This window comes from Hetaerina americana, unplaced genomic scaffold (genome assembly GCF_022747635.1).
Source record: "Hetaerina americana unplaced genomic scaffold, ioHetAmer1.1.p SCAF_23, whole genome shotgun sequence".
In the NCBI taxonomy this organism is placed as follows: Eukaryota; Metazoa; Arthropoda; class Insecta; order Odonata; family Calopterygidae; genus Hetaerina; species Hetaerina americana.
The window spans coordinates 8,293,284-8,306,456 of NW_027286797.1; the positions used below are offsets into that span (position 1 = coordinate 8,293,284).

The window sequence follows — 13,173 nt, forward strand, 5'->3', positions numbered from 1 at the left end:
GGGGCAGTAGAAAGAATACGCTGAAGAACTTTATGGTAAAGATATTTGGTCGGCCAGTTTAAAAGTAGAAAGGGAATGAGATGCATATGAGGATAGTCTGGATCCAGGCACGTTAGGTAGTGAGATAGAAGTGAGATTAAGTTGAACAGTAGGAATGCAAAATATCCACTCGGAATATTAGTAGTATAAGAGTAGGAAAAATTGGAAGGAAGAGTTTGTTTGAATTTAAACACAATATTTATGAGGAAGGAATCTGGTCAAAAGATTTATATAGGTCAGTTTTGATCCAATGCCAAAAGAGTGTAAAGCAGCTGTTTGTGTGGATTATAGGATGGCACATTTAATTTCAATTGCAGCAAAGCTTTTTATTACTCATCTCTGCTTTATACATCATCTCACTAAATTCAATTCTGTCTTCTAGGTTCGGCTCATTTCCTCAGATTCAGAAGAATATTTATGCACATTGCAACTAAAATTATATAACTCTCCTAATCATTTGAAAAGTGATTCTCCTTAAGTGTCAAACCTAGGTCGCATGAATAAAAATCATGACGTGAATTTTACGTTTTTTCATTTACTTCATGTTGGATAACCTAAACCAATTAAAGCCTTAAACCTTTTCCCGAGTCATTTTCTTAATTTGGGCTTCGACTGTTTCATTAATTGGAAAAATTCTTGGTGCATAATATAAGGAATCATTAGAAATGTGACTGCATGTACTTAGTGCTGTGCATAGGTAGGAAGTAGAAGAAAAACAAAATTGGCCAAATATATATATATATATATTTCTGTATCTCTAGGTGCATGATTCCACTAAATGCACATTTTGGCAAACTTTCTACATATTGATCCCGTTTTATAGTTCTAACATTGCACTGCAAAGATAGATAGTCATTATCCTATGGTAGCATCATTCAGTGTGTTGAGGTTTATTTATTTATTTATTCAGTATTAGTCCGAAAACCCCAGATGGAGGGAAACTCATCCAGGCGGGAATCGAACCCACGACCCTTGGAATGGCAGACGAGGACGTTACCCCGCCGCCACTGCGGTTGGGGTTAGCCATTCGGTTAATATTGAATGCTGGAGACACATTGCTTCTGGTGAATTACACGACCTTTCTTAATAACAGCATAGATTAGGTTATGGTGATTCCCCAGCTGGTAAATAATATGCTCCCACCTAAAGATAAAAGAAATAGTAACATTTTATGAAATATATTCTAAAAGTGACAGTTTTCCATATTGTTTTATCGTTAATTTCTTGAGCATCCATATTGGTGCTTACCTAGGAGCATTTAAAATGATAAGATCACCATATTTTCCCTCTTCTATTGAGCCATGAGTTGCAGATCTTCCAAGGGATGCTGCTGAATTTATTGTGGCAGCATTGAAAGCCTCTGGCATGCTCATTCCCAATGTCACACAAGCAAGATTCATCACTATTGGCTGTAATATGAAGGTAAAGCTTCAGGTGTGTGGAAAATATATATGTAGTTAAGTACAACAGAGAATGGTATCTCTATAATTTGAATGGAAAAATTTGATAAGTGCTGACCCATATATTTTAATGCAACACAGTCCATAAAGTTTATGGATAAATGTGTTTATTTTCAAACACTATTACCATGGACAAGCAGTATGCATTTGGGTTGAAATCAGTCCCAAGAGCCACTGGCACTCCTGCCCTAATGAGTTGCTGCACAGGTGGTGGCTTCAATTTCATCACATAAGCAGTTGTGGGCAAAATCACAGCCACACTCTTAGTTTTTGCCATTGCTGCTATCCCATCATGGCTTATTTCTTCCAGGTGACTTATTGCAGTCGCTCCAATGCTAGCTCCCATCTGTAAATTAATATTTCACCTTTTTACGAATACTGAGAATTAAGTATACATTTAAATTTTTAAAAAGGTACCAGCTAACTGTATTGAGAACAAATACATTTATGTCTTTGATTACATGGAAAAACATGCAGCTACGTAATACATTCATTATCATGAGAGAAATGAGGTACAAAATATAATAGTCATTGTCATGCAAAGTAAACAATTATTGCAATACATACATGTGGTATTTGAGGTGTATGCAGCATTTTAAATTGAAATGAGAGAGGGATTTGGATGTAGCAAAAACATTTAAATATGAATATGGAGGAAAATGAATACTATCGTGGAACCTCACAACAATGTTGACTAAATTGTAAGTAAGTTGACATTGAGAAGGAATTGTAGTGAAGTGTCCAGTAACAGTTTTGCAACATATGGATGACATGTTGGTAGTCATCTATGTAAATTTAATTTTTAAATCATTACTCAAATCTAAATATTTCCAAATTTGTCATTTTTCTCTGAGAAGTTCATTTATATTTCTGGGCGGGATTTCTCCCAATTTTAATATATAACTTAGCCTTCTCCCTTTTCAGAGAAATAACCTTTGTTTTGTTTGGATTCATTTTCATCCCATACCTATAACCTTGATTTTCCAATGCACTTAGCATTGATTGTAATCCCTTGTTTGACTGGCCAAATAATCTCCCATCATTATAAAATATTTCCTCTCAGGAAAACCCTCAATTATTTCCACTAATTGATTGCATCCCCTGTCAATTTCTTCCTCCTTATGATTGCTTGTCAGCATGAGGACCTGTTACAATGGCCCATTTAATTCGTTTTACTTTTATATCTACTAATGATGCAAGTAATTGTCTTTAATGTAATATCCCGCCTAAGTAAAGTCATGAAATAAAAAAATATTCACTTGACTTCTCTGCTCTATCTTTACCCTACTTCTTCCTAACTTTTTGTTCAATACTATTTCTACCTCTTGCTTACTTTCTCCCCCTCCACAATATATTAATGTATGACTATCACTCCAGCAATCCCCATTATCCTTCCATCTCACTTGCACAGCCATAACACATTTATATATTCTATCTCCATCTCATGCTTTATATTTTCTAGCTTCTCTGTCTTTGATGACCCTTACAGTCACTGTCCGTATTTTGTTTTGGTCCTTGTCTGGGTCTTATTTGCTGTTGTATTCAATTTTGCTTGGCCAGGATTCCATGTGGTGATGACCATGGAAGCCTTGCCTTTCCTGTCGTTGGGTTCTATACATGACCTAGCGGGCAAAGCCTTGTAGTTGCCAGGACTTATTCTCCTTACTGTACCCATCATCATATCTTAGTGAATAACATCATAGCAAAACTTTGTAATTACATGTACAAAATAAATTTTAATGCGACCTAGGGTTCACTGCTGTACAGCATCATAAGAGCCACAGTGTTTTACTCCTCACCTTAACGCAGGCAAAAATAGCCACAGTAAAATCTCCACCGAGAGTGAACTCTATACATGACAAAGATTGCAGTGTGCTTTATGCTGTTAAATTCCTCAGACTTTGCAATCCTAAAAACCCATTCAAGGCACATTTGAATTCCAAAGGTTCAGCAATCAGAGTTATCAATAATCATGATCCTAAATAAGGATTCATTAGTTAATATGAAAAAGAATATATATGAAAATACCTGATTTTCTGTCTAAATTCAAGAAAGTCTTTGTTAAGTTTTCTTCAATATCTGAAAAAATGCCTTCCAATTTATCAGTGAGTTTTAATTTTTACATACAACATCCAAATTCTTCAATTCACAGGTCCTGAATTAATTACTTGTATGTCCGATTATTTGGCAATGATTACCCATTAGTGTCTTACCTCAGCACTTTTTGTTGGGTGCAGCTCATCGCCATGAAAATTGATTCGCAGGCCAATATCCTTCCCTGCTTGTAAAATCCTCTTGCTTTGATCTGGATCAAATACTTTTTCTTCACAGAAAACATCTATATTTTCCACTGATAAGGCACCACTGTCTATTAAATTCTTTAGTTCCGGAATCTGATCATCAATTATGCTTGTGGTGGCTTCTTCAGTTGATTTATTTCTGTAAATATGAAAATCGAAACACTGAGCTCTGAGATTAGACTTGTGATATATTTTAAAAAAGTGAAATGTTTGTACATTGATGACAGTGAAGCAGATGCAGTACAACATGAGGCACATGGAAGGCCTTGGGTTAAGGGAGGAGGGGAGGATGTACTCTGGCCCGGGATTTATAGAATTACTCCAGGGAGGCAATATTAATCTTTGCTCCTAAGTTCCAGAAACTCTGAATTCAATAAAATCACAACTATCAACCCTAAGGTTATAAGTGTTGATAATAAGGTTTGATAAGTGAGGTTAGAGCTTATCTAATGCCAAGCCCAGCCGCGAGTAAAATTCGCACACTGGGGTGAGGGGGAGCATGAAGTGTGGTTCCCTAGGAAGAACTGGTACTTGAAAATTCATACAGCTTGGATGAAGCTAAGGGAACTCAGAGACATGCCCATTGAATGAACCCAGACCTTCTGAACAGCAGTCCAATAGTCTTCACCCCTAGACCATCACATCCCTTCAATCCAATGCTTCATATATAGCACTCTTATTTTTGGAGCAAATGCAATGTGAGAGAATAATAACAAAAATAAGGACAGGAAAAGATGTGTACTTATGTTATAGACAGGTAATTGTGGAAGAATGGCAGACATGGATAGTCAATTGTTGAAATAGTCAATTGGGAAAATTTTCTTTTGGGTGCCGAGTGAGTTTTGAGCAAGACAACATCAAATGATGGTGTAAATGAAGAACTAACTTGGTGACTAAAATAGATTCAAGAGAAATGTGTGTGAAATGATTGTTTGAGAGGGAGCGACTGTTTGAATAGCATCTCACATACCAAGTACTACTCGACAGTTATCAGTTAGGGAAATCTCGAGTAATTTCTTGTGCCACAAAATCTAGAGCCAAAAGAACGGGAATAATGAAATATATATTTATGATAAGCTACAAGCTATATTTTCTCCTGTTTTTCATTATAGTGCATTGTATGAAACTTCTTATCTCTTATGTTTTCTTCCACATTGTGTTCCCTCTGGTTGATTAAAATTTCTCCAGCCATCCTGCATATTCAGGTTCAAAGAAGATAACAGTATGATGAGTGGAGTAACTGTGTTAATCAGAGACAACTCAGAACAAAGGAAAGTTTGAAAACTAAGAAGCCATCAAAATTTTAGTGATACCTTACAACTAACATCAGTGTGGTGATAAAAATGGCTCAAGCAAGTCTATGCAGAAAGGATGCATGTGATTAGAAACATTCTGCATTAGAAGGCTTGCATATATAGGCAGGTAAGTCTCATCTTATGATTATGAGAGAAAGTTCATAACTCCATTATACATATAATACTTTTAGAGTGCATATGCTGAACAAGATAAAGTTGTTTATTAAATGTGATGAGAAGTGAATGTATGGGTTGGCATACTACCTGGGGACAGCATGAGCTCCGCAGTAGGTTGAGGATATCTCAATTGGGCACTCTTTTTTGACCCCCTCAATAATTTTCAGAAGTCTCATTTCTTCATTTTTTTCTAGACCATAACCAGATTTACATTCAACCAAAGTTGTCCCTATTAAGAAATAAATTTTTATGAACTATTTGAAATACTAGTAAAGATATGTGCATTAAATCACCCACTAATTTTCACACTAGGCCAACTCATTACATTACCCTTACTTTGCCAGAGATTTTCATTGATCATCAAATTGACAGTTATTGGGGATTTTAACGCTAACATTGCCAGGTGGTTAAACCCAGAAAATTACACAAATATTACTAAATTCTTAAGAAATTTTAACAATGCGAATCAAATTAAAGTCGAGGATGATTCACCAAAATGATTGGCCATATAATGGTTGAAATTCAACCCAGGGAAGAGAACAATAGATGTGGCAATGTTATGACACAGTATACCATGACAAATATAAAGAATCGAAGCTGTTATTATATGCACTTTGAAATCCACAGAAATTTCGTCATATTGCAGTAAATATTTTTACTTGCCATTTTCTTGCAGAAGAAATGACTACTCACTTACATATGTGGTGAGACATGCAAATTCCATACAGGCCTTTTTCACATTTGTCACAAACATTTCTAGATCAATGGAAAGGACCACTGTATTTCCTGCTTCATAAAACAAAAATAATTTCCGTCCAACCAGGTAGTTTCTTTATCCTGTACATTGTTATGGATACACTCTTTGCAAGTTTGAAGAACCAGGATTGTACTTTATGAGTAAAAATTCACCATCAATACTATCTATTACTCCTGACATTAAATTTATTCTTGCTTTTTATTCATTATTGTTTGATTTTTAAATTATGCAAGCATTTGGAACAATTCCGCAAATTCACCAATTGTAGTGCTTGATATTTTGTTACTCCCTTTTGAGATTTCTTGGCCTTCACATTAGACTGTATTGCTTTTGATTACTGAGTGAGTGTCAAAACAAATAACCATAAAAACCTCCCCAGTATCCAAGTATCAACGATTCATTTTCCTATTAAATCTCAATGTACCGTTTATAATGTATTTTTAATGCAATTCATGAGTAAACCTTTGCTGGAGAAATATTGCTCACGAAAACATGAATTCCTTTTCTTAAATAATTTCTAGAATTTGATAAATTGCTATTTTATTCGCATCATCAAGGGGTGTCAATATTAAGTCTCAAGAGATGTGTGCAAATAGTTGAGTCTGTCTAACCAATCATTATTGCATTTATTTCCAGATTTTAATTTTGCTACTATTTTGGTAATGGTTCCTAATACATACTTTATTCATTATTGGCTCTATTTTTCCAGGTGAGAGACACATTTTAGTTGCCAGGATAATTTTTTTGTACTGCCAATTTCTTGAACTTTTCCAGATTTTACCACCATGGAGGTTAACCAGAAGAAATACCAATGACCAACAGAAGAAATAATCAGTGGTTTTCTTCAGTGGTGAGTAAAGTACCCATTGTTCAGATATTTAATTCCATGTTATCAGCAAGTCTAAGTGAATGACATGATGTTGTGATAGACCGATTGTTGCAAATGGATGAGCTTTTCCTTGCCCTTCACATGCCTATGGAGGATAACTTTGTTCATTTGATTTTTTGTATCGATTTCATGAAACTCTTCTCTTCCCTCTGTTAATTCTCTGCCTGATGGCTGCTTTGGTCTACTCCACCACTTTATCTTCAATTACTTCCTTTTATTTTGAAAACTTAAAATTATTTTGATGGACCTTGGAAGCCTTCGAAATTAATCCTTAGGCTTCCGCGCCGTCTATCTGATGAATCCATGCTGGTTTCCGGGAATTACCGTCGCGTAGGTTAGTCGGATGACAACTGTTTCGCCCCCAGTCCTGGAGGCGTCTTCAGGTCGAAGTGATGTGCGTTGCGTTTTGGCCGCTATATATAGGAGACGCTGGCTGGCCAGGAGCTCTCTGATTGGCTCTTTCTTGACGGCGAGTGGGAATCACCCTTTTCCAAGTGGAGGTCAGGGTGTAGCCGTCCTCACGGTTGAAATTATATGGATTTTTTATTATTTCCACCGCTTCTCTGATGAGTCGCGGAAAATATCGCCTTTCTCTTGCCAGCACTCTAGTCTGGTCGAACTTTATAGAGTGTCCCGGTTCCGACCACGCATGTTCGGCGATTGCCGAAAGTCGGAATTGTTTCTTATCAGTGGCTCTTTGGTGCTCCTTGGTCCTGCATCTGATGGACCTCCCTGTTTGACCGATATATGACTTCCCACACGTGCACTTTATCTCATATACACCTTCGTGCATGAGATCGGGGATTTTGTCCTTTGGCTTTGATATTATGTCGCTGATTTTTCTGGCTGTGGAGAACCTAGTGGTTATGTTGTGCTTCCGTAGTAGCTTGCTTATCCTCTCAGCCGTTCCGGCGACATAGGGAATGGTAGCATATGCCGCTGGTTTTTCTTTTCCAGGTTTCTCCTCGTTCTGTTCTTTTGCCCGAATCCCCTCTTTCGTCAACTCCATTTCCTTTATGACGGTCCTTTTTCGGACCATGTGTTCTGGGTATCCATTTTTCCCCAGCGCGGAAACGAGGTATGTCTTTTCTGATGGGAGTGATTCGGCGTCGGAGATGGCGTAGGCGCGATGCACTAGTGTATTTACTAGCGAGCTCTTATGGGCGGGATGGTGGTGTGATCGCGCATCCAAGTACCGGTCGGTGTGGGTTTTCTTTCGGTATACCGCATGGCCAAGGCTGCCATCCGGTTTTTTGGTCACTAACACATCTAAGAAAGGGAGAACACCATTCTGCTCTGTTTCCATGGTAAATTGTATGGCAGGATGTTGCTGATTGAGGTGTTTCAGGAACAGCTCTAATTCTTCTTTCCCGTGTGGCCAGATGACAAAGGTATCATCGACATAGCGGATCCAAAGAGATGGTTTTTTCGGATAGGTTTCTATTGCCTTCTTCTCAAAATTCTCCATGAAAATGTCAGCTACCACAGGAGAGAGTGGTGATCCCATGGCCGCACCTTCCTTCTGCTGAAAGTACTTATCATTCCAAAGGAAGTATGAATTCTTGAGGCAGAATTCTGCGAGGTCCGGTAAATCCTTTGGTAATCCTTCCGAGGTGAGCTCTTTGATTAGTAGCATTGAGTCATCAATGGGAGTATTCGTGAAGAGAGAGACTACGTCAAAGCTCACTAGCAGGTCCCGTTCCTTAATTTTGATTTTCTTGATGGAGCGAATGAATTCTGTGGAGTTTTTTACGGACGAGTCGGTTCTCCCGGCGAAGGGTTGGAGAGAGCGCGCAACGTATTGTGCCAGCTTGTATTCATCCACCTGAGGATACAGGCTCCTCTTTGTTTCCTCCTGATGTAAAATGTAAGCAGGTACCGCAAGTGAGTATAGGCTTGTACAGACAAAACACACAAATTAAAATTTTATGCTTCCCTACAAGCTGTACTCATGTGATTCATCCCAGTTAGGCACAGGATGCAAGCATATGTTCTTTTCTGTAGGATTTCAATTAGTGTGGCTTAAAAATATAGAACTAGAATAATTTTATTATTGAGATACGAAAAATTGAGATATTTTGAATTACCTAACAATTGAAATAGAGTGAAAATTAGGTGTGGAAATGATACTTAGAATATGAGCAATGTGAATTTAGATTTTTTTGATTATATTTAGTTGGAATTTCTTGTTTGCAATCCAGATATATACATATTAGAGATTTCAATCTGATTTGACAGTAAATATGTGTAAAATCCTGTATAAATGAAGTTAAAATAGTTCTCCATGTCCATTATTTTTGACAGCATGTGGTATTCACAGTTTTGTATTCAGATATCTCTTCAACAAACATTTTGGAATCTTCACGAGTGGAAATGAAAGCTACTAACTATTGATGACAAGAAATTCTATTTTATTATTGTTCAACTCATCAATAAAATGCGGACATTAATCCCAACTGTTCTTAGCATTCCTGTTATCTGCCATTTGAATATGAATGAGTATTATACCAGCTTGTATTAATGGATTAGCCTGAATTAGTGATTACCAGACTGAGCCATCATGTCCAGGCGGTGTTTAAGACTTGTATAAAGTTCAACATCTGATCTTTCCTTTGTACTGTCAACTGTGAAAAAAATTCCACCTCCTTTTTCATGTATCTCCAAATATGTTGCACCAGCTAGCTGAAATTAAGAGATCCAATGGTTAGAGAGAATCAAATGTGCACTTCTGTAATAAGATATGACTGCTCATGTAGATTTTCAATAGATAGAGAATGAGACTGCTTGAGAGGGAATAAACCTGACAAACCTTCATTTCAAACTCTCCAACTCTGTCCCCACTCCAAATAGGATGTGTATGTCCATCAACAAAGCCAGGAAGAATACACATGTTTGAGGCATCGAGGACTTCATCGAATTTCACATGGCTATAGGCACTCTGAACCTCCGAACTTTTCCCAACCTTGGCTATCTTCCCATCCCTGTAAAAAGAATAGAAATCATTTTCTGTTTGTCCAAATTTATGAAATTTTGCCACTCAATCCTTGGCCAAAACATTTTTGTTCATATTTATCGGTCAACTATAGCTAATAGGTGCCAAAAATGATATTAGCAAACCACCCATTAATTATGTAATTGGCAGAGTGTGCAAAAATTACATTAAGGACTTCTTGTTTAGGATAGAAACAGTTGAAGATGAGGTTGATGTACATCATAATTATAATGATGCACATTACCCTGAGGTCATAACTCCTGATAGCATTATTAGGAACAGAATTATTAATCCAGGTAATTTAAGTTGGGATCACAAATTCTACAAGATAGATGAGTATTTTTTGTAATTTTTTTAGGTGTCTACATTTGTTATTTTATCTATTTGCATGATAATAGCTTCAGCTGCCCCATGATACCTCCAATTGAACCACTTTTAATTTGATCCCTCCCAGTTTGCATTCATTAATGCAATTGATGGTTGATTTACATATTCTCAACAAATTGCTAAAACATTTTCTTAATAATGCAACTCCATTTGCCAGGTATTAAGTTCATTCAAATTTTAATTCACATAAAAAAAAATTGTTTAGTCTATAATCTCTTATTCGCATATCATATTCGACTTCCACTAGCCCTAACTCTTGTTGTTTAATATTCAGTTCTCCATACTGCCACCAATACTTAGTGTCTCAAAGCCTGTTCTCTAGCCGTTCCCTGCTGAGATAATATTGCCACTTTTACTATGGCCATCAAAATTGCATTACCTCCAAATAACTCCTCCACCCACTTTATCTGTTTCTGTGAATTAAGGGTTATCAATTTAATAATAAATGCTTACATACTGTTAATGGTCACTGTTACACTTAAAAAAAATTTGAATAATGAAGAATATACATTAACAAATTAAAATGTAGTAGCTAATTTGATCCAGTTAAATTTGTTTCAATTCATAAACGACATGGTCACTGCTTCGTGCTGCATCTAGTTCGATTTACATTAAAAGATCAAGGTCTCAGCAAACTATAAACCTCATACTACCTTGATCAAAAAGTTCCCGGAATAACCACCGTGTGGCGCTCCCATCGTTCCGATTTGAGTTCTGTTTTTTTTGTTAAATTGGTACATCTGTTGTTGATATTCCCTTTAAATCTTAGTGTCATAACTTGACATTTGCAAAAGTTACGTAGCCAAGAGTACATCTATCTCTGTGTGTGTTGGCGATTTTTTTACAATTGCAGAAATGGATTTAAATTTGCAACAACGAACTTGTGTTAAATTTTGCGTAAAAAACGGATTTAGTGGCGCACGGACGTTGGAAATGTTGGAAAAGTGTTTCGGCAACGATTCTCTAAAAAAAACGGTCGTTTACCAGTGGCACGAGCGGTTCAGAAGTGGTCGTGAGTCAATCGAAGATGATGAACGCAGTGGCAGACCATCGACATCGAAAGTCGGTGAAAAAATTGATAAAGTAAAAGAAATGTTGGTCAATAACCGCAAATTAACCATCAGAGAAATAGCGGAGGACTTGAACATTGCCTATGGATCCGCCCAAGACATTGCGGTTAATGATTTGGGTTTCCGTCGTGTAGCAGCAAAGTTGGTGCCAAAAGACCTCAATTTCATGCAAAAAAGAGACCGTGTTGACGTCGCAAAAGACATGATTTGCGAGGCTGAATCCGATCCCACATTCATCAAAAGGATCATTACTGGAGACGAGACGTGGGTTTATGAGTACGACACGCAATCCAGACATCAGGCAAGTGAATGGCGTTCACCAAATGAGCCGAGACCAAAAAAACCACGTCGTTTTCAGTCAAAAAAGAAGGCAATGCTGACGGTTTTCATGGATTACAACGGTGTAGTGCATCATGAATTTTTTCCAGAAGGCCAGACAGTAAACAAAGAGTATTATTTGGGCGTTATGAGACGTTTGCGTGAAGCAATTCGCCGAAAGAGACCAGAAATGTGGGCAGAAAACTCGTGGATTTTGCACCATGATAACGCACCGTCGCACAGTGCTATCATTATTCGTAATTTTTTGACGAAAAATGCAACAAATACCATCCAACAGCCACCGAATTCACCTGATTTGGCTCCCTGTGACTTCTTTCTGTTCAATCGAGTTAAAAAACCATTACGGGGAACGCGTTTTAGCAGCCGAGAGGAAGTAATGGAAAAATCGCAGGAAGCACTGATGGACATACCGAAAACCGAATATAAAAAATGTTTCGAGGATTGGATCAAGCGCTGGCATAAGTGTGTTGCAGTCGATGGGGATTACTTTGAAGGGGACAATATAGATTTAGATGAATAAACTTGTATTTTTAATTTTCTGAATAAATTCCGGGAAATTTTTGATCAAGGTAGTATTTTGTGGCAGCCTGCCGTATCAGCTAATCACTTCATTTGTTAAATATTTTTCAAGAAGTTGATTTTCTAGAGAGTAGGAGTGGTAGAGCATTGGCCTACATACGGAGGGCCCATGTTTGATTCCCAGGAGCACCCTTAGCTTCACCCAAGCTGTATGATTTTTTTCAGTATTAGATTTCATAGAAAACCATCGGCAGCACCAGGAAAGGAACTGGCCCCCAGGCTTTGATGTGCGAATATCCCATGCCATTTGCTTATTACTAGGTGAGCTCTACTCTGATGTTACTGAGAACCACTTAAACTGCGCACAAATTTAAACTCATTGTAGTCCTCGCATATTGCAGCCTATGCCCTTTTTGGAATGGGAATTGCCGTATTATACTATCAATAATGTCCACCACATGTACGTGCACCCAGAACTTTGTAGTTATCATGAATTTGTATAGCTACCGCCCGCCCAGGGATTTATCGTTATCTTGAATGTGTATAGATACTGTTCTGTATTTACACACACACATATATATACACATATACTTATATATATATATATATATATATATATATATATATATATATATATATATATATATATATATATATATATATATTCAAACACGAAATCCCGCCAAACGGCGAATAAATACTCATATATACAGAAACATATATAAGGAAAAGGGATAGGAACACGTATAAAGGACGAACACAATAGAGGTGGGGAAGGCGGAATCGAACGGATCACAAGAGTAAAAATATTTCCTCAACCGGGACTCGAACACCGGATCTTTCCACTTGCCGGGCGGATGCTCTTAACCACTTGAGCTATCGAGGATATGTAATTTACCCTGAGATCCGTGGGTCTTATATGTCGCCAAGCGCCCCGATTCTTTAGCCA

General features: G+C 37.3%; 1 protein-coding gene across 1 annotated transcript in view; it reads right to left on the reverse strand.

Annotated features, from left to right (window-relative positions):
• Positions 1–855: 855 nt before the first annotated feature.
• LOC139689440 (probable imidazolonepropionase) overlaps positions 856–13,173 on the reverse strand; it is a 36,158-nt gene continuing 23,840 nt past the window's right edge. The window contains exons 2-8 of the mRNA XM_071586562.1: positions 9,727–9,898; positions 9,464–9,599; positions 5,359–5,500; positions 3,713–3,938; positions 1,627–1,845; positions 1,288–1,448; positions 856–1,182 (exon numbers count right to left, since the gene is read on the reverse strand). Coding sequence (XP_071442663.1) covers positions 1,071–1,182; positions 1,288–1,448; positions 1,627–1,845; positions 3,713–3,938; positions 5,359–5,500; positions 9,464–9,599; positions 9,727–9,898 — 1,168 coding nt within the window. The 3' untranslated portion in view covers positions 856–1,070. The remainder of the gene's footprint in view (positions 1,183–1,287; positions 1,449–1,626; positions 1,846–3,712; positions 3,939–5,358; positions 5,501–9,463; positions 9,600–9,726; positions 9,899–13,173) is intronic.